Raw genomic sequence first — 22,009 nt, 5'->3', positions numbered from 1 at the left:
GCTATTTCATTGGAGTTTTATGTTACAACCATTTACACCAAAAAATTATGCACATTGCAGGGAAAAGCAATGTAATTGCTGATGCTCTGTCTAGAGTTTAAATCCGGGTGTAAGACAGAAGAAATCTCTGAGTTATGATAATTTTATGATGGGTGAATCCTGCTAATCCTAATTCTCACATTTACTTGGTTTTTTTAAGCCCTTATGGTTTTGTAAATACAATACATATAATTGTAGAATATGAAAATATTAACTGTGCAGAATGTAATAAGCTATTTGTTAAAACATATTACATGTTAAGAACTTACCGTATTTCTAAACTGCTCGAAAGAAAACTTTACTACGGTGAAGCTTTCCTTTTCCCAAGGGAGGAAGTGTGATGGAATCTACAGTCTGCTGGACCCTTGGGGGATGAGTGCAAGCTGTGGTCTAAACAGATGACTTGTTGAATATTTTGTTAAGTGCACAGACCCTGGTTTCAAATAAAAGCAAAATACTGCGGATGCTGGAAATCTGAAACAAAAACAAGAAATGCTGGAATCACTCAGCAGGTCTGGCAGCATCTGTGGAAAGAGAAGCAGAGTTAACGTTTCGGGTCAGTGACCCTTCTTCGGAACTGACAAATATTAGAAAAGTCACAGATTATAAGCAAGTGAGGTGGGGGTGGGGCAAGAGATAACAAAGGAGAAGGTGCAGATTGGACCAGGCCACATAGCTGACCAAAAGGTCACGGAGCAAAGGCAAACAATATGTTAATGGTGTGTTGAAAGACAAAGCATTAGTACAGATTAGGTGTGAATACACTGAATATTGAACAGCAGCAAGTGCAAACCTGAAAAAAAACCTGAAAAAAACAGTGGGTAAGCAAACTGAACAAACTAAGATGAAATGAAATAAATGGCTTCAAAGCTTGTTTTTCTTTGGGACAGACCGTAACTGAAAGGGAAACTAAAACTGAAACAGAAACTGAAATAAAAACTGCAACAGAAACTGAACTGGAAACTGAAACAGAAATGGAAACTAAAACTGAAACAGAAATGGAAACTAAAACTTCATGTTTCTGAAGAAAGAGAAACTGGTTGGAACCAGATGAAAGGGACACAGAGCTATCCAAGCTCAGATCACTCAGCAGTGAAGCACCAGCACACTAAAGAAGGTGAAATCTGGTTCCAGAAGCTGTTTCTGTTACTTAAAGCAACTGATTAACCAGACCTGGCCATACAATGCATAGGGTTGTCATTGATGGGCTCAGATAAAGGTAATGCTGGTGGATCTGCGCCAATAAGACTGTTGTGAGCAGAGCTGAAGAGGTTCTGGGGACATGCGCAGAGTTGGATAAAGACTGTACCCCAGGGAGTTGGAATTGAAGAGGAACTGATGTTGGATGAGAATCTGTGGCTACTTATTTGAAGAAAGTACCTGAGGAAGCTCAGAGCTTTGAAGAACCTTGTGGCTGTAATTGGTGCCATATATGCTGAGTGGACTGCCCAGTAAATCTATGAGATCTATCTCTAGTTAGTATGTATTTGTAATATCTATATTTAGACCGTGATTTGTCTGTTACCTCATGTTTAATTTATGTTGATTTTGGTTTGATTGTTAAAGCAAAAGTTATAAAAGTGAAATAGTGTCATTTTTGTATTTTTATTGGGGTCATTCGGTAAATTTGGTTCTTTTGATTTGTTAATCTCCAGAGGGATCATAACAATGGGGCTTCGCAGGCACAAAGGGCAGTGCATTTCGCCTCCATCGTTGGTTTCCCTCAGGTGCAGGGCAATTGAACCCATGTGGCCATCAGGCACTGAGTGAGCAGCCAGTGAGATTCATCAACAGGAAGGGTTTCCACTTACTAAACATTCAGCTGGTATACAACCACAACAAGAGCTGTATGCATGTGTGCGCTCGCTATCCTGGCAGCTGCCATGATGCCTTCATCCGCCTGCAGTCCAGGGTGCTGCAGATCTTCATGTCACCATTGAAACTCCATGGATAGATTCTAGGAACCAAGGGATACCCCTTGAAGAGGTGGCTACTCACCTCTTTACATGATTCCAAGACAGAGGCACAGAGGCGCTACAACCAAAGCCATCAGCTCACAAGGACCACCATCAATTAAACCATCGGCTTTGAAGATGCGATTCCAGTGCTTGGACTGGTCAGGTGGTGCCCTGTAGGACACTCCTGCAAGGGTTTTGCGTATCATGGTGGTCTGCTGCACTCTCCATAACATGGCACTCCATAGAGGAGAGGAGTTTGAAGAGGGTGAATTGCTAGATTGACACAGTTGATCGAAGGAGGAGGAGGAGGAAGATGCAGAACAGAATGGTGTCTCTGCTGTGTAGAGAGGAGGCGAGGGCCGGAAAAGGAGTCAAAGCTCTCAACAGTATGGCATGAATATCAGGGCACATCTAATCCAGGCACATTTCACATGAGCCCTTCTCAACCAGCAGGACTACATGCTGTGGCACTCCTTTACTCTGCCTGTGAGAACACATCCATTAAACACACAACTTTGGGTACTTCCATTCTTACCGACAATGCACAGTGCACATCTCTCCTGTAGTCTCAGTGTCTCAGTTCAAATACCATAGCTTCCCTTCACCACCTTTTCCCTCTTTTCCAGTCTCGCCATTAAGGAATGAAAGTTCACACGTCTGGGATCGTGACTCAACATCTCAATGTTATTAATAGATTACAATGTACACAACAACAAAAGAAATTAACCCAAGTGAACCACTGGGCTGTATTTTATGAAGATGACAGGGGTCCAAAGGTAGGCCAGAAAGGCAAGTGGAACCCCGCTTCGGCTGTTCTGAGGAACCTGCAGCCGTATTTCACGACGTCCAGGCAATTAACTGCGCCGGGGTCCCTGTCCCTTTAAGGACGGGGATCGTGCCTCCAAGAGCTGCTGACCAATCAGAGGGCCAGCAGCTCAGCAGTACCACTGAGAGTGGTGGCCACTGCTGGTACTTCAGGAGGCCCAGGACAGGAGCCTCGGGAAGAGGTAAATGGGGATGGGCTCATGGGGACAGTCTGGCAGACCACAGAGAGAGTTGCGGGATGCGTGGGTTGTTGAGGGCAGGGTGGGTGGATGTTAGTATAGGAGCAGCCTTAGCCGCCGGGGCCTCTGTGGGCCACAGATTGCCCAAGGAGGAGGGCCCCTCCCAACTCCCGGCCCACAGGGCAGCCATCTGGTTTTACTAGGCAGTCTCCCCACACGGTGGTGCTCCCATCAGCCGCTGATAAAATACCAGTGGTGGGGGAAAGACGCGGGCTGCAATTGGCCTCTGGTTGGGAAGGCCGTCCTCAGCCTTCCCCACCCCAGACAAAATTGAATGGAATTGGGAAGATGATGGGCGCTCCACCCTGGCCTTCCCTAGCTATTTTGTGGGTCTGCTGCCACCCTACCTGTCCTTCGACGGCTGATAAAATTCAGCCCACTCATTGCAATGACCAACTCACAGGCCTTCATTCTCAGCCACTTCCCCTTGTGGCCTGGATGAGGTGGGAGGCAGTCTGCTCATGTGTGTCAGCTTGTGGCTGAAATGCATATGGTAGTTATTCTCATTGTGGAGGTGTCAGTGCAGAGGATGCTGCACTCGCGTCAATGCAGGGGCAGCCTGAGTCACAGGGCCCTGCTGCATCGATGCCAGAGAGGTCAAGGAGGCCTTTAGGGGCGGCACCCTCATCCTCTTCAGTGACTGCTTCAGCCCTTTGATGGCACTCTGGATCGCTGGAAGGAATCACCAGCTGGGTGCAACTGACATTCACTCCATGCACCATTGTGTCATCAGCATCACTGACTGGACAATGGTACAGAGTATTGCATGCATTCTGTGCATGTTACTGCCCTGTTTCTGCATCCACTCTAAGTGCTGCCACATATGACTCTCCATGAAGTCGGCCACTCTCTCAATGGAGGAGCTCATGCACTCAAACCCTGTGCCATGGTGGAGCACATGGGCTGAATGGACTCCTCCATTCTCAGCCCATGACTCCACACTGCCTCAGGGAACTCCAACAGGTGGGCACATATCTCATGCTGCTGGTCAAAGTAGAGCCCCTTGCTTGTGAATCCTGAGGCCCTGCATCTGCACCCAGCTGAGTGAGGCTGTGTCTGTCCTCCATCCTTTGATGGGGACAGCCCACAGGATACGTCACCTCCTCCTGTTCACTCATTACGTGCTTTTCATCCAGTGCCATCCTTTCTAATCATGCTGGGACCCACTGATGTGAGTGTATATGCACTGGTGGAGGGTGCACTTGAATGATGTGATGATAGTGGGTCTGTTGGTTCTGTTTTGTCTGAGGCTTCTGGTTTTTCTGCAGCAGCACTGGCATGCTCCCCCTCCACAACTGGCCTGTGGGAGACATAAGAAGGAGATCATGAGAATTCGGCATTGACAACGGATGCCTCTGCAGAGCTGAGGCTTCCCAATGCAGCTGTAGTTTTGGCATGTAGTTACATGGTGAGGAGTGCAGTCCATTCCCTTCATCTACAGAATTCAATATCTTTTCACCCTTTCCTCCAGCTATTTCTATCTCTCCATTGCCACTTCTTCATCTTTCGCCACCCTCGCGATGTCCAGTACTGGCTCCTCCATAGCAGTTATGGCAAGCTGTCATACTCCTCCTCCTCCTTTGCATGCCCTCTCCCTTGCATTGTGCACCCTTTTCTCTTGCAAGGACAAATGAGAGAGTAACAACACATTGCTGGCCTCTCTCAGCCAATATCAACGGCTCCTTCAAATAAAAAGTTGCATGTATCAGTGTTGAGAGCTCTCAACAGCGTTAGGGCTTTCAGCCTTGCTGACAGATCAGTGATCACCTTGGGCACACATTTTCCCAGGTTCAGGAGTAGCATGCGCCCTCAGGCTGCTCAGCTGGTGTATCTGCTGGTGGCTGCAGAGCTGGAGGCCTGTCATCTGAGTGTCGTGTTGCACTCACTTTGCCAGAACAAAGAAAGTGATTAAACTTTTCCAGCCCTGCTACGTTTGCCTGACCTCTGCCTCTCCTTTGCTAACTGCTGCCTTCCATTGATTTGCAAGACAGTTGCCATCATGCCTTTAAATCATGCACTTTTACAGTCATGCCTCCAAATAAGAGAAGCAAAGAGAGAGTATAAAAAGAGACTGTAAAAGAGAATCCAGAAGTCTTCTATCGGCATATTAATAGTAAAAGGATGGTGAAGGGAGGAGTGGGGCCGATTAGGGACCAAAATGTGGGTTTACATGTGGAGGCAGGGGCATGGCTGAAGTATCAAATGAATACTTTGCACCTGTCTTTACCAAGGAAGAAGATGCTGTGCAGGTCATGGTGAATGAGGAGGTAATTCAGACACTAGAAGGGTTTAAAATTGATAAGGAAGAGGTTTTGAATAGGCTATCTGTACTTGAAGTTGATAAGGCACCAGGATTGGATGAGATGCATCCAAGAGTACTGAAGGAAGTGAGAGTGAAAATTGTTGAGGCACTGGCCATAATCTTACAGTCTTCTTTAGACTCAGGGTTGTGCTAGAGGACTGGAGAATTGCAAATGTTACACCCTTGCTCAAAAATAGATGTAAAAATTAGGCCAGTAACTACAAGCCAGTCAGTTTAATCTCAGTGGTGGGCATTTCTAGAAACAATAATCTCGGACAAAATTAATAGCAATTTGGGCAAATACGGGTTAATTAGGGAAAGCCAGCATGGATTAATGAAGGGCAAATGATGTTTAACTACCTTGCTAGAGTTTTTTGAAGAGGTAACAGAGAGAGTTGATGAGGGCAATGCTGTTGATGTGGTGTACATGGACTTCCAACAAGCATTAGATAAATTGCCGTACAACATACTTTTGAGCAAAGTTATAGCTCATGGAATAAAAGGGACAGTAACAATAATAGCAGGCACAGAGCCTGCTCCGGAGCGCATCCACCATTAGGAAGGCATTGACAGAAGCAATGTTGATGAATTTGATGGTCGTGTTGGATCTCTTTTTCGTATATTAACTTAATTATAAATTTTCACTGCAATTTGCAAGAAAAATATCACTAGTTAAAATCTTGAGGTTCTGTGTTGCAAACGTGATGCAAGATGGATTTTAAAAGATTTTATTTCATTTTTACTTTGTAAAATCTTAGAAATAAGATCAAAGAACAAATTCAGTGGAAAGCATTTTTACCCACATTGAGGTTCCAGAGATGTGGTGCAGTTAGTCATTTTTTGCGCACGTGTAGAGAAACATTCATCCAGGGAGCCGATATAAACTGAAGAAAATCATCTAGGGTTGTTTTCCTTAGCTAGGGTTGTTTTCCTTAGAGCAGAGAAGGCTGAGGGGAGATATGATGGTGGTATACAAAATTATGAGGGGCACAGATAGGTTAGATAGGTAGAAACTTTTTCCCTTAGCGGAGGGGTCAATAACCAGGGGGCATAGATTTAAGGTTAGGTGCAAGAGGTTTAGAGGAGATTTGAGGAAATAAATTTCACCCAGAGGGTGGTTCGAATTTGGAATGCACAGCCTGAAGAGGTGGTAGAGGCAGGAACCCTCACAACATTTAAGAAGTATTTAGATGAGCACTTGAAACGCCATAGCATACATGGCTACGGGCCAAGTGCTGGAAAATGGGATTAGAATAGTTAGGTGCTTGATGGCCGGTACAGACACGATGCGTCAAAGGGCCTGTTTCTGTGCTGTACAACTCTATGACTCTATCTAGCATTGAAACAAATCATCCAGAGAGCACCACTGGTACTGAGGAGCGAGTTCTAAAAAGATTAAAACAAGCATTTCTCCTCAAGTTGTCAGTATGAGGACCTGGAATATCCTCTTGAAAAATTTGTGCTACCTAGAGCAGAGCCTGAAACAGCATGGTTGGTTTGCTCAGAGAGCGATGCAGGCAAGAAAATGAAGTTTATACTTTCCAACGGAGTGAATGCAAAATTATCTTTAGGCAGCTGAGAATGTTCATGTTAAAATGTTAATCAAGCATATTGGCATTGAATGACTTGATAGTTCAGCAGCCTCCATACAAATTAACTTCAGAGACATTTTCTGTCCTGTTTGACATTGATTGCCTTGGGATTCTTTATAGCCGACTGTGTGTTGACTTCTGCATCATTTAGCAAAATGTGGCTTTCTGAGAAACAGATTAAGTACATGAATCCTGAACGAGACAAAAAAAAGCCAAAGAATTATGGATTGAAATTGTGTTCTTTGACGGAAGATCTTTGTATCTTTACTTGATGGCATGATATTGCTAGTTTATGTAATATGATTTTAGGAATAGTTTACGTAATATGATGTGACATTGATCACAAGTCGTGGGAGCCAGTTGCCAGCATTCGCCAGAGCTGGCGGGCAGCCATAAAGACAGGGCTAAATTGTGGCGAGTCGAAGAGACTTAGTAGTTGGCAGGAAAAAAGACAGAGGCGCAAGGGGAGAGCCAACTGTGCAACAGCCCCAACAAACAAATTTCTCTGCAGCACCTGTGGAAGAGCCTGTCACTCCAGAATTGGCCTTTATAGCCACTCCAGGCGCTGCTTCACAAACCACTGACCACCTCCAGGCGCGTATCCATTGTCTCTCGAGATAAGGAGGCCCAAAAGAAAGAAGAAAGAAAAAAAGAAAGACGTAATATGATTTTAGGAGTAGTTCAAATGAGTGTTTGAAGCAGAATACACTCAACAATAAGCATTTGTTAAATCTATTAAATTATATGCAAGGCTGCCAGCGGACAGGATGACAAGCAGAGGCGACTACTTAATGTGGACTTAACAATTTTGAAACAAAAATAAACAAAGCACTTGTGTTTTCCACTGCCTTCTTTTCTGAAAGCACTTTGTGTTAGTGGTGTGACAAGATTTATGAATCCTAGTTTTTGCACATCCTTTCTCTACACATGCTTGAAGTGTGTGTGTGTGTGGTGGGGGGTGGGGGGGGGGTGGTGGGTGGGTGGAGTGGTAAATAGCTTCTCCTGAATCACTGCAGACAGCTTCATTGTAGTCAAGTTGAGCATGTGGGGCAGCGATCTCTCTCCATTGTGGATAAGAAGCAGGTGGTCATCAGGTGCGAGGCGCTCACGTTGTTGCTGTACGTGGCGCAGGTCTGGCCCATACCCCACTCCTGCGCTGTGGCGGTCACCCAAGGCATTTTCTGCTTCATCTGGGGATCCAAAATGGACCAGGTCCGGAGGGACACGATGTTCAAACCTCTGGATAAGGGCGGAAAAAATATACCCAACGTTGCCCTCATCCTGATGACCACCTTCGTGTGCGGCTGCATCAAGCTGTGTGTAGATCTCCAGTACGCAAACTCCAAGTGTCACTACATGTTGAGGTTCTATCTGTCCCCGGTGTTGCGAAGGATGGGCCTGGTTACATTGCCGCGGAACGCTCCATCCAGTTGTACTGTGCTATGCCACCTATCCTTCGTGGAAAAGTTTCTGCAGAAAAACACCTTTGACCACCGATCCATCAGGCAGTGGTCTGCACGGAATGTCCTCAAGGCCCTACAGGAAAAGGAGATGGTGGATCCTGTCGGATGGTTCCCCAAGCAGACTGCCAAAGTCATTTGGCAGAATGCCTCATCACCAGAAATCTCAAACAAGCACCAAGATGTAGCTTGGCTGGTGGTGCATGCTCGGAGTCTCACACCCTCCGCACAATGCCCTTGAGGTGGCTGTGGTGGGGAAGAGATGGTTGCCCATCTCCTTCTGGAATGTGTCTTTGCAAAACAGGTGTGGAAAGAGATGCAGTGGTTTTTGTCGAGGTTCATCCCAAGCAGCTCTGTAACACAGGAGTCTGTGCTCTACGGGCTGTTCCCAGGGACACACACCGAGATAAACATCAACTGCTGCTGGAGGACTATCAATTTGGTGAAAGACGCTCTTTGGTCTGCCCGAAACTTGCTGGTCTTCCAGCACAAAGAGTTATCCATGACTGAATGTTGCAGACTGGCACATTTCAAGCTCCAGGACTACGTGCTGAGGGACACATTAAAGCTTGGGGCAGCCGCGGTAAAGGCTCAATGGGGAAAGACCACTGTGTAAGGTCTCCCCACCAAGGTGAACTGAGGGGCTGGATCCATAGGAAACCCCTCAAACTGTATCCAGAAAATATTTGCTTGCTGTAAAATGTACATGGCATGTAAAATGAAATGGAAGGGTTGTGAGGTATTGAAGGAAACTGATCTCCTTTGCACTCTTTGTATTGTTTGACTTGGTGCTTTTTGGAACTGTTTGTAATGTATTTTTACAGATCTTTATGAATAAAGTATATTTTGGAAATTTAAAAAAATGTAGTTCCAGACTAGGAGAGAAAGAGAGGGGGAGATTCGTGTGCTAATAGTGCGAGATGGGGGTCTGAATTTACTTTATGAAGACACCGTTGCTCTCTTCTCTGATACTTTTATGTATTCCAAGTTCTAATGCCCACCATGGATTCGCAGTTCCTGTTGAAAACCAAAGGAATTTGTCCATGATGTGCCACTGCTTTACCGCTGACTACAAAATCCGGGCCAGTATAGGGGAATTCCCTCTGCCGTTCTCCTATTCAGCTACCATAACTTTATCAAAACTTCGGTGAAACCCTCTGATTACACATGTAAACAGAATTTCTACCAAACATCAGCGAAAGGCATAGCTGCAGAGTGAGAGAAGCCCAAGAAAATTCCCGGTGCATGTGATAATCCCGGTGGTATGCTATCAAAAATATCCATTGTCTCCTACATAATACATAATCTGGATCTGTTTGTGAAGTATAAAAACAATGCATTAGTTAATATCAGGATCTCTATTATGTTGGAACATTATTCGTTTAAAACACATCGATAGAGTGGATAGCCGGAGACTTTTTCCCAGGGTGGAAAGGGCTATCACCAGGGGGCATAATTTTAAGGTGATTGGAGGAAGGTTTTGGGGAGATGTCAGAGGTAGGTTCTTTACACAGAGAGTGGTGGGTGCGTGGAATGCACTGCCAGGGGTGATAGTAGAAGCAGATACATTAGGGACATTTAAGTGACTCTTGGATAGGTACATGGATGATAGTAGTATGAAGGGTATGTAGGTAGTTTGATCCTGGAGTAGGTTAAAGGTTCGGCACAACATCGTGGGCCGAAGGGCCTGTACTGTGCTGTACTGTTCTATGTTCTATGTTCTAAAAGGGAAAGACTTGCATGCGTGTATTGGTTTATCATGTCTCAGAAATGTCTCAAAAGGCATCATATTAAATGAATTACTCTAACGTGAAATGAATATGTTGTGTAGGTTAATTATCATCTTTGTATTTCAGAGCCAGTTTCTCAGCCTGTGATAGAAATTCTTGGTAACTGTGTGAGTGCACCAAATATCACTTTGAGCTGCTCGGTCTCCAAAGGAACAAATGTCATCATTCACTGGGAAAAAGTGTCTTTGTCTGGAGTTCTCAATGAGACATATGATGTGGCATTGCTTGTGATAGACTGTGTTACTGAAGAGCAGCAACATGCGTACAGATGCATAGCAGAAAACCCAGTCAGTAATATAACAAGCAACCGAGTGACTATCGATCTACATAAAGGGACCAATCCCAATGGTGAGAAATTTTTTAAAACCTATACTACAACTCTTTAATTGTAGTTTTCCTTCACCGGAATTCAGCTAAGAATGTGCAGTGATGATGTTCTGACACATACATTCCTCTATGTCCGTGGCTAATACAGCTGCTAAATCTGCCAACCTCTGTGAGTAATGGGAAGAGGGACGGTGGTGGAGGTTACAGGGAATGTTCATCTTGCTGAGAGATGGAGTGTCAGGTCTACGAAAGGAAAATTGACCAGCCTGTGTAAGATATATTGCAATGTCTAGAAACAGAGGATTCTCCTTTTTGAGCTGTAGATTTATAACGTTTCAGTGTGATAAGCTGTTGGTGTGACTGAACCTTAGCTGTGATTCCTCCTCTTGCGACTTCACATAGCCTGTGTGTTTTATAGCTAGTTTTCCTTGTCATGCCATCCAGCAATCTTTGGATCTATTTTTTAAACCAATATTCAGACTTTCTTCACAACTTTATTCCTCCTTTCATGAGAAGTTAGCATAACATTGACTGATTTTACTGGTCAGATTCTCAAACAAATTTCCAGTCACTAGGAGCAAAAATTATGTCCTGGATTTTGTGGTTGTAAAGATGACAAAACTGTCAGTGTTCGCTGTTACTAGTCTGCGAAATTGACAGCAACTTCTTGTGTCCGCACAAGTGCAACTAAATGTGGAAATCCAGACGTTGCTGTCAGTGATTTGCTGCTCCTCCACAGAGTGCATTGTAGAAGGAAGTCCTCACAGAAGGAAATCAATTATAACTCAAGAATTGACATGTATATCCACTTTTTACACGTTATTTGTTCTGTATGCTAAGCGTTAATTCTTGTTGAATGAGGTGTGTTATGAGATTGCTTCTATTTATTTGTAAAATATGTTTTTAGGTATTTATAGTTGAATTATGAACACTGATGCATCTGGAATCTTGAAGAAATTGCTGAACAGTGTGGGTTTTTTAAAAAAAAGTCACCAGAAGGTTCCTGGATTTGGTTAGTAAACAAGTCTTACTGGAAGGCACCTGTCTGTGGCTAATCACCCAGCAGGGGTTGTTTTGACTTGGGGAGAGGTTTACAAAGAAGCAACAGGCCAAGATTTATAAATATCAGGAGGCTTGACTTCTGGAAGGTTTTAGTTTAGTTTGAACTGTTACAACAGACAGTTGTTTTTTGCCTGCCAGAATAAGAACAGCTCACCTCTCTATCTCTTGAAAACAAACCCTGCAAACATTGTGGCAGTTTCCTATTTCCTCCTGTATTTTTTTTATTCATTCATGGGATGTGGGCGTTGCTGGACAGGCCAGCATTTATTGCCCATCCCTAATTGCCCTTCAGAAGGTAGTGGTGAGCTGCCTTCTTGAACTGCTGCAGTCCTTGTGGGGTAGGTACACAGTGCTAGCAGTTAGATACAACTGAGTGGCTTGCTAGGCCATTTCAGAGGGCATGTAAGAGTCAACCACATTGCTGTGGGTCTGGAGTCACAAGTAAGGACAGCAGATTTCCTTCCCTAAAGGACATTAGTGAACCAGATGGGTTTTTACAACAATCAACAATGGTTTCATAGCCATCATTAGACTAGCTTTTTTTTTAAATTCCAGATTTATTAATTGAATTCAAATTCCACCTTCTACTGTGGTGGGATTCGAACCCATGTCCCCAGAGCAATAACCTGGGTCTCTGTGTTACTAGTCCAGTGACAATGCCACTACGCCATTGCCTCCCCACTATTTGAAGAAACCCTGCATGTTTGAAAGAACCTTGCATATCAAATGTGAGGAAACTGAAACCTTGTTGCTGCATTTCTGCTGTAAGATCTATTTGGAGCCTCTGTAGCTGCATCTCTTGGAAAGCCTACCCAAACCGATCTTCAACATCACCTGGAAAGAACTGTTCTAGGAAGATCCGAGTGACGGTCGCCTATACGCTTTTGGGATGCCTAACCAAAACAAAGGACATCTTTCCATACCGTTTCAGCCTAAGTGGTTTCTTTCCTTCTGTTTTCTTTGTAATAGCTATAAGCAAAAATCCCTTTTATTTTCCTGGCTAACCGGTGTGTGTGAGGGGTTAGGATAAATAAGGGACTTTAATATTTTAATTTGTGTGTATGTTTTACTTCATTATTTAAGACTTGGTTTATAATAAACTGATAATTTTGTTGTTTATTAAAGAAACCTGGTTGGCATGTTTTATTCTGGGGAAAAATAGAGTATATGATTGACTGTATTGGTAGGTGGGAAAATTAAAATATTTGTTGTGTCCTGTGGAGAAGTGGGACTAGAATAAACAGTACACTCCTCCCACCTCGGTTGTAACAGTTGTAGCTGGGTTTTTAACAGCATATTGTCATAATTACCACTAATCAACCTGTCTGGCCCTGAAAAACTAGTTTTATATTTGTGGAATGTCAAATTTTTCCATTCCATGATAGAAATTCCATAGATTTTTAAAACTTTTGTTTAAAGTTTGCTTATGATATTTCAGCTTCTATCATAACCCCATGTGAATGTCCCAATCTTTATTTTGCGCTCTCTAAAATTATTTAAAATAATAAATGATAAAATTTGCTTGTTACTTCAGTGTGATAGGCGCTTAGCTTGCTTGATGGCATCACAGTTTCTGGATGCCAGAAATCCACAATAGAGGACACCAGAATGAAATTAACATTGGTAAAGTTGAAATGAACACGCCGTAGAGCTCACTAGATCTTTGTGGCGAGCTTTCTTTGACGTCAGCAGCGAGCGGCATCATTTCACCACTGTCTGCAAAATCTGGGCCCATTGCTGTTTTTTTGCAATATGAAGCCAATCCTCTCCATTTTGCACGAATTCAGTAAATGATCACATGCTCAAAAATACCCACAAACAGTTGAGGCAATTCTTTACACTTAAGCTCATCAATGAGATTTGGAGAATTTCTGACTCAGGCAATACAGCTTGGATTTTCCAAAAATATCTCACCAAATTTTGGGTGGGACAGCAACAGAAAGAGCAGGGCAGGAAAGAAAGCAGGTAACGAGGCCGATTGCAGCTGCCCTGATATTAAATCAGGAATAACTATTACCATCAAATAGGCCATAAGCTTATCACCAAAAAAGTAAAAGGAGAAGTTAGGAAATTTAGGAGGTGAGTGTAAAGGATATGGAATGCCTCACCAGAATCAGTGGTGAGAGTGGAATCCAGAATGGCTTATGAACGAGAAGTGGTTGAAATTTGGAAAAGCAAACATTTAAAAGGGTATGAGGAAAGGCCAAGGGAATGGACTCAGTGGGTAGTTCCCTGAGAGCTGCCACAAGCATGATCTCCTGTTTCATAAAATACAATAAATCTATTTTAGGTAACAGAACCCATTTGATGATCCTGATCCCTGTGGTGTTGGCAGTTCTGGTCTCATCCATTGTGTACCTCTGCAGTGCTCTGCACAGTAAAACTGGTAAGTGCTATAGTTCAAATTAGCATAAACCACTTAAAAATGCAAAGACATTATCTAGTGATCTGTTACTTCATTGTACTATTTGTAGAGGAACTGTTTTTATTGTATGAATATTTGTCAATTAAAGACATGATGAGAACATTTGTCAGCTGATTAAAAGAAAACGTGAAGAGGTTATCATGTTGAGGATATTTTCTTCCAGCAGTGGCCCAGTACTGAATTCCTAATTACGCAGAGCTCTAAGTCACATTATTAAATTCTGATAACAGGTTTAAAAACACTACATAGTCAGAACTTAAAAACTTAATAGTTAATAGTTCTGGCTCAAATGACCAGATGACAGTTTTTGTACAAAGAAATCGGTGATTTGTTTTCTAACCACTATAATTAAACACACACCTAGTCTATTTGCAGTGGGTTGTTCACTGTATTTATGGAGGATTCCTGCTTTGCCTTTCGTCTTTTGAAAGATGGAAAATATCACATGTCAAAACAGCTTTGCACAAAGCAAAACAAGTGTTCCAATTTATTTACAACAGTGAAATTATGAGGCAAATATCACTTGTAGATTAAATAAGTTCATACAAAGCATCTGCAAGGGGTTAGTTAAACCTTTTCAAGCTCCAAACTTTCTCCCGTTAAGATCAAATCAGTTCCAGCAAATAGTTCTCAATAGTTGATTTTCTGGGTGTTTTTTGAGTGGTAAAACCACCATATCTTAAAGGTCATCATTAGTCTTGCACAGTTCTTGCATTTGGACAAACCCCAGAAACCAAAGCACAGCTCGAGAAAGCTCAAAGATCTTCTTATATAATAAAAACCGAAAATGCTGGAAATACTCAACAGGCCTGGCAGCATCTGTGGAAAGAGAAACAGTTAACGTTTCAGGTCGATGACCTGTCATCAGAACTGAGTAAAGTTAGAAATGTAATAGGTTTTGAGCAAGTGAAAGGGGGTGGGGGGGGAAACGGTGGGGAAAAGGACAACAAGGAAGGTCTGTTACAGGGTAGAAGGCTGGAGAGATTAAATGGCAAATGATTTCATGGTGCAAAGCCAAAGGGAGTGGTAATGGGACAAGTAAAGAAACAAAAGATGTGTCAGGAGGAAGTGTAAATGGCAGGATAGCTGCCATCTGAATGCAAAGTAAAGAAATGATAAAACAGCGGGGGGGAAACCCAGAAAAAAAACACTAACTAAAATGGGGACAACAGTTATGATCTAAAATTGTTCAACTCAATGTTCGAGTCTGGAAGTATATAAAGTGCCCAGTTGAAAGATGAGATGGTGTTCCTCGAGCTTGTGTTGGACTTAATTGGAACACTGGATTAGGCAGCAGTGGAGGTGTTCCACAAAGCAGTCACCCAGTCTGCGTTTAGTCTCCCCAATGTAGAGGTGACTGCATTGTGAGCAGCAAATACAGTATGCTGAATTTTAAAAGTATTTGGGGACTTTGGTGAGAGGAGACGAAGTAAATGGACAGGTATTGCATCTCCTACGCCTGCATGGAAAGGTGCCGCAGGAAAGTGGAAAGTATTGGGAGTAACTGAGGAGGAGACCAGGGTGTCGCGGAGGGAACGCTCCCTTTGGAATACTGAAAGGAGAGGGGAGGGGAAAATGTGTTTGGTGCTGGCATCACGCTGGAGGTGGCGGAAATGGCAGAGGATGATGCTTTGGCTATGGAGGTGGGTGGGGTGGAAGATGAGGACAAGGGGAACCCTATCATGGTTCTGGAAGGGAAGGGATGAAAGCAGAAGTGTGTGAAATAGAAGAGATACGGTCAAGGGCTCTGTCAACCATGGTGGGGGCAGTCCTCAGTTGAGGAAAAAGGAAGATATATTGGAAGCGCTAGTATGGAAGGTTGCATTGTCTAAATAGATGCGATAGAGATGGAGGAACTGGGAGAATGGAATAGAGTCCTTACAGGAAGCGAGATATGAGGAAGTGGAGAAAAGATAGCTGTGGGAGTCATTGGGCTTATAGTGAATATTGGTAAATAGCCTATCCCCAGAAATGGAGACAGAGAAGTCGAGGAAGGGAAAGGAAGTGTCAAAGGTGGACCATGTGACGGTGAGAGAAGGATGGAAATTGGAAACAAAGTCAATGAAATTCTCCAGTTCAGGGCAAGAGAAGGAAGCAGCACCAATACAGTCACCAATGTATCGGAAGGAGAAGTGAAGAAGGGGGCCTGAGTAGGACTGGAACAAGGAATTTTCCACATAACCTACAAAAAGGAAGTCATAGTTAGGATCCTTGTAGGTACCCATAGCAACACCTTTTATTTGGAGGAAGTGAGTGCAGTTAAAGGAGAAGTTGTACAATGTGAGAACAATTTCACCCAGACAGAGGAGGGTGGTGGTGGATACGGAATGTTCAAGAAAGAAGCGGAGAGCCCTCAGATCATCCTGGTGGGGGTTGGAGGTGTAGAGAGTTTTGACGTCCATGGTGAACCGGAGATGGTTAGGGCCAGGAAACTGGAAACTGTTACAGTGACGGAGAGCATCAGAAGCAGCACGGAATAAGGTGGGAAGAGACTGGACAAGGGAGAAAAAATAGAGTCAAGGTAAGAAGAAATCAGTTCAGTGAGGCAGAAACAGGCTGAAACAATGGGTCTACCAGGTCAGTCATGTTTGTGGATATTGTCAAGGAGATAGAAGTGGTTTGTAAGGAATTGGTTGGAGGCCGTGGAGGGAAGGTCTCCAGAGGAGACTAGGTCAGTGACAGTCCTGGAAAAAATGGCTTGATGTTTGGTGGTGGTGTCATGGTCTAGGGAGAGGTAGGAGGAAGTGTCAAAGAGCTGGTGTTCGGCCTCTGCTAGGTAGAGGTTGGTACCCCAATGAACAGCAGGTTTGATCACAATGTTGGGGTTAGACCTGAGAGAATGGAGTGCAGCAAGTTCAGAGGGAGACAAGTTAGAGTGAGTGAGGGGAGTGGAGAAATTGAGATGGCTAATGTTACGCCGACAGTTCTCAATAAAAAGATGGAGCTAGGGTAAGAGGCCCGAGGGAGGGGTCCAGGTGGAGGGAGAATATTCGGGATGGGTAAAAGGGTCTGCTGAGTGGGGTGGAAGACTTATTATGAAGTTAATTTAGTAGTGGGAATGTCATAGACTAAAAGCACAAAACTAGTTAATCTTTGACTGGCCATAGCTGTACTTTTACATTAAAAATCAATTAGAGCAAATTTCATTAGTTTAGTTTAGAGATACAGCACTGAAACAGACCCTTCGGCCGACCGAGTCTGTGTCGACCATCAACCACCCATTTATACTAATCCTACACTAATCCCATATTACTACCACATCCCCACCTGTCCCTATATTTCCCTACCATCTAAAAACCAAGATTGATGTTCAGGATAGGTACATGGTGATGGCCAGGTCTGGTGCTACTATCCAAGGTATCATTATGCCTGAATAATAGCTAATTACAATTCCATCAGGCCCATTTTATGTATTTTCTTTTTCAAACACTGGAACTATGAGGAATATTAGATCAGCCTATCAAAAAGGGAGGCTGTGGCTGACTTTAGAGGTCAGGTCTTCCATGAGGGGATCTTAAAATTGAGAACAATGGGTTTTCCTGGTGGCTGTTGGAAAATGAATAGCTTGGTGGGATACACAAGAATTAGGAGCAGCAGTAGGCCATTCAGCCCTTCTAGCCTGCTCTGCCATTTGATAAGATTTGATCTGATTCTGGCCTCAACTCCACTTTCTTATCTGCACCTCCCCCCATAACCCTTGACTCCCTTGTCAATCAAAAATCAATCAAACTCAACCTTGAATATATTCCATGACCCAGCCTCCACTGCTGTCTGGGGAAGAGAATTCCACAGACAAATGAACTTCTCAGAGAAAAAATTTCTCCTCATCTCTGTCTTAAATGGGAGACCCCTAATTTTTAAACTGTGTCCCCCAGTTCTAGACTCCCCCACGAGGGGAAACATCCTCTCAGCATCCACCCTGTCAAGTCCCCTCAGGATCTTATATGTTTCAATAAGATACGGCTGAGATCAGACCAAAGTGGGCCCAGATTCAATATCAAACCTGGGCAGAGTTAACTGGCAGTAATGAGGTAACTAGCTGGTTCTTCATTGCTGCCCTAGAAATGGGAAAGGTTTGATTATTAAGGATTTTGCTAAACTCAAAAGATGGAAATAATAGTTTAAAAACTTAAATTTAGATTTTATGAAAAAATATCTTAAGTAATTAAGATACAACTGTCACAACATTTCCTTAAAAAATATATTATTGGTATGGCTATGACAAGATTGGTTAGTGGTCAACATAACATAGAGGCTAATGGCACTTGCTGTTATTTATGCAAAATACTACAGCAACTTCAGGTGACACCAGATGTGTGGTTAAACGTGGAAATCCAAAAGTTGCTGTTGAAGATGTGTCTCTCCATCGTTAGCTTCAAGGAAATGACATCTCACTGTCTGGCTCACCGTGAAAGTTGCTGCGTTTGCATGGGAGGTACAAACTAAACATGTTACAGGAAGTTAAGTCTTGTCCATTTCAAGCTAAGTATCCTTCTAATGATGTGCAAAATGCTTATTACTGCCAAACAAGCTCTCTGGCATTGAAAAATAACTGTTACAACTGTGGAGTCTCATTCCTTCAGGTTTTAATTGTTGTTGAATATTTTAAAAATGTAAAATTTTAATTTCTTTGATTTTTTTTTCCTTTGTCATATTTTCTCTCCTTCCCTATTAACCCAATCTTTCTTTCTCTCCGTTTATCTCACTTTCATTACCTAATTTCACATTGCATTTACCCACTCTAATTTACACTTTTTTCTCACTCCTTCCATTCTTAATTTTGCAATCCTTCAATGTGGTTAAGGAAATACCCAGTTGTTTGCCCTGTTCATTTAGGTCTCACTTTCAGCAACTTGCTGCGCAAAAACTTAACCAAGTGTCTCCTGACAACACAGAGCATAGGCAGAGCTATTGCCAACGTCACCAGTGTGACTGAACATTTTCCAGCTTGCCAGTATGGGTCTGTGCACGCACGTGTCATTGTCATCACGAATGACGTCCAAGTGTTGCCTTAGTCCTCAATGACCACTATTGCCTCCTCCATTCCCTCTTCGCCGCTTCTCTTCCCCGCACCTGCCTGCTCGCTGCTCCATCCCGCCCCTCACTTCCCGCCTTGCCACTGGCAGCCCGCTTGCTCACTATCAACATGCTCCCCACTCCTACCACTTCTGCGGGCGACGAGGTGGGGAGGGAACCGCAAACAGATGGACGCGGGAGAGAACAGCGAGATGGAGCGCCGAGCAGACGGGCGGGAGGAACAGTTGGATGGAGTGGTGAGCAGTCTGAAATGATGGGATGGAGTTGCGAGAAGGTGTGTGTGAGAGACAGCGGGGAAGAGAAGCGACGAGCGCAGGAGAGAGTGGGGAACAGAAGCGGCAATTGTGAGAGCAGCAGGGTACTGTAGGGAGTGGGTGGAGATGGCAGTTGCGGCCATTGAAGGGTGAGGGGGTTTGGGTTCAATTATTTGTGTCAAATTGAGCAGCATAGAGACATCGCCCGTCCATTTAAGGCACCAAGGTTAATTGTTGTAAATGAGGAATTTTGCAGATTAGCAGGTGCTCCAATTCCCAGCTCCAGGTCCAAAGTCAGCATAACATGAAAAATACTTCTGACACTTCTATGACTAGAATGTGATAAATGAGGCTGCATTTGTGCATGTGCCAGTACTGCGCCACCTAGTGGTGCATTGTCAGCAACGCAGCCAAAACTTTAAAAAACCTAAGCATGCGAGGGTAAGTCTATCGAACAGCAGATGTCATTAGATTCACTCCTACAGCAAATTATGGCCCAATTAAATCAATGCTACTACTCATTCAATTAGATCATGACATGCACCTCAATCCCATTTACCCACCTTTTCTCCGTATCCCTTGATTCCCTTATCTAAAAAAATCTATTGATCTAAATCTTAAAAACTCCAATTGGTCCAGCATCCAAAGCCTTTTGGAGCAGAGAGTTCCAGATTTTACTACCCTTTGTGTGTAAGTTGTTCCTGATTTTGCTGTTGAATGACTTTGCCAACAAGGAAAGCCCCCCGACCCCACTCCTCACCCACCCTAGCCTCTCCGTCAGCATCCTGAACAGGGTTCAGTGGCATTTGTTGTTTCAACAAGAAATCCAAGCATCCTACTTCTTATGAAATTGAATCATGCTTTCTTTTATATACTTGTATAATAGAATAACCCAGAGACAGAACAATAACATCCCCTTATCATCAGGTTCAGATATTAGTGTCTGTTCCAATCTATCCAAAGGTGGGCCAAGCAAACACTTGGTTTTTATATTTTGCATTTTCTTTCAGGGAGCCTCAATTTGCAACAGGAAATATCCACTGGAAATTAAAAATAATGATGGTGTGTACAAACGCTAGCAGCATAAATGTACATATTATTTCTGAACTCTCTCAAATTTGCCTTGATTGTCCTTGTATTAATATTTTGTTTATACTTTCAAATTTGTAATTCTTTTATATTGCTTTGTTACTTTTTACCATTGAGTGATCACATGGAGTTTCTAATAGTAAAGCAGTAGATATTGTTGTGTTATAATGAGTGCAATGCATAATCTTTTATTTAGCTGCTAATATGCAGATTTATTTTTGTTGCCTGTCCATTTAAGGGCACAAAGATTAATTGATGTAAATGAGGAATTTTGCAGATTAGCAGGTGCTCAAATTCCCAGCTCCAGATCCAAAATCAGCATAAGATGAAAAAATACTTCTGACAATTCTATGACTCACGTGTGAAAGATGTGCATTGGATTTAGATGAATATTTGAGACTCATAATTTTATGTTCATGATCTATTGTTTCACAACCTGAAGTTATTTTAATTTTACATTTTGACAAATGGAAATAAGTATGACTGCCTGTCTCTTTTTCAACTACATTATGTGCTTGTTTATCATTCCCTTAGATGTTTTGTCCCTATAAATCTGTTGACTATTTGTTCAATATGTACATCATTTTCTTTTGATATTGTGGCCATTGGATTTGATTTCGATGTGAGAGTTACAGTTGGATATTGATATGGATTGAGACTTTACCTTATTATTCTTACTTTAATAATAAGACTTGCAACACCAAGCACCAGTTAAAATTTAATTCTAGTGCATTAAGTACTGAATAACCAATTGCAAAAAAAAAGCATTGTTATTTTTGTTAAATCACAAGGAGAGTTCTATTTTTAATCAGTGATACTTCTACACAAAGATTGGAGAACCAATTATTGCCAATGTGACCAATTTTGGTGAAATCATTGACAAATCAAATTGTCCCAATTTGGCTGCAGTGCCCTTCTTTGGCTTCTACTATGCATGAACTGGGTAATCTTTTACTACACAGCAACTGGCCCAAGTGGTCTTCTCCCAAGAGTCTGTGAGCCATGCTTTTAACCCTTGAGAAACTGTGCCAGGGTCACTTTTCCACCATTGTTTTGTGGAGAGACCATAGAGGTCAACGTGGCATTTTCCCCAGAGTAACATGGATGAGGTTAGACACTCAGTGATATGGGGAATATAAATTCCACCACATAATTCAAAAATAAACCTTGGTTAATGTCCAACTTTTAGACTTGTTGCGCATATCCAGCTACACTGATGTATGCCTGTTCTGTATCTGTCTCAAAATCGTCCGCAAATAAAAAAGCTCCAAAAACCCCATTCATGGAACTTGAATACTTTATATGGCTCTTGCTTTTCTCTGCACATGCAAGAAGTGAATACTTCATAGCTTCTCTGTGTCCATTTGGCCCTATGTGGCAGTGTGTCCCTCCCTAACCAAACTTCAGACTGTGTTGCTCCTGCCCCATCTACATTCTAAACCTGTAACCTGATACTTCCAGATACTACCCAAATGGTGTCACCTGGTGACTGAGAGAGCACGACATGATAATTGTGAATACAATGCCTACCCCAATCTCTCCAGCCAGAAATTTAAATGATTGAATCTCCCTCCTGCACTTAACAACAGCAACAGCAACAGCTTGTATCT

General features: G+C 42.9%; 1 protein-coding gene across 7 annotated transcripts in view; it reads left to right on the top strand.

The window, feature by feature from the left end:
* Window positions 1-22,009, top strand: part of LOC137375217 (hepatic and glial cell adhesion molecule-like) — a 51,785-nt gene that overhangs the window by 23,892 nt on the left and 5,884 nt on the right. For 3 of the 7 annotated variants that reach the window (XM_068042039.1, XM_068042038.1, XM_068042041.1), the window contains 3 exons: window positions 10,272-10,553; window positions 13,885-13,980; window positions 18,313-21,711. In XM_068042039.1, the coding sequence (XP_067898140.1) occupies window positions 10,272-10,553; window positions 13,885-13,980; window positions 18,313-18,392 (458 nt within the window). In that variant the 3' untranslated portion in view covers window positions 18,393-21,711. Of the gene's footprint in view, window positions 1-10,271; window positions 10,554-13,884; window positions 13,981-14,107; window positions 14,945-18,312; window positions 21,712-22,009 lie in introns of those variants that run through there. The other 4 variants (XR_010975953.1, XR_010975952.1, XR_010975951.1 and 1 more) reach the window with 4 other exon arrangements.

Source organism: Heterodontus francisci, chromosome 11 (genome assembly GCF_036365525.1).
Source record: "Heterodontus francisci isolate sHetFra1 chromosome 11, sHetFra1.hap1, whole genome shotgun sequence".
Classification (NCBI taxonomy): domain Eukaryota; kingdom Metazoa; phylum Chordata; class Chondrichthyes; order Heterodontiformes; family Heterodontidae; genus Heterodontus; species Heterodontus francisci.
This window is presented reverse-complemented; position numbering and strand designations above follow the sequence as displayed.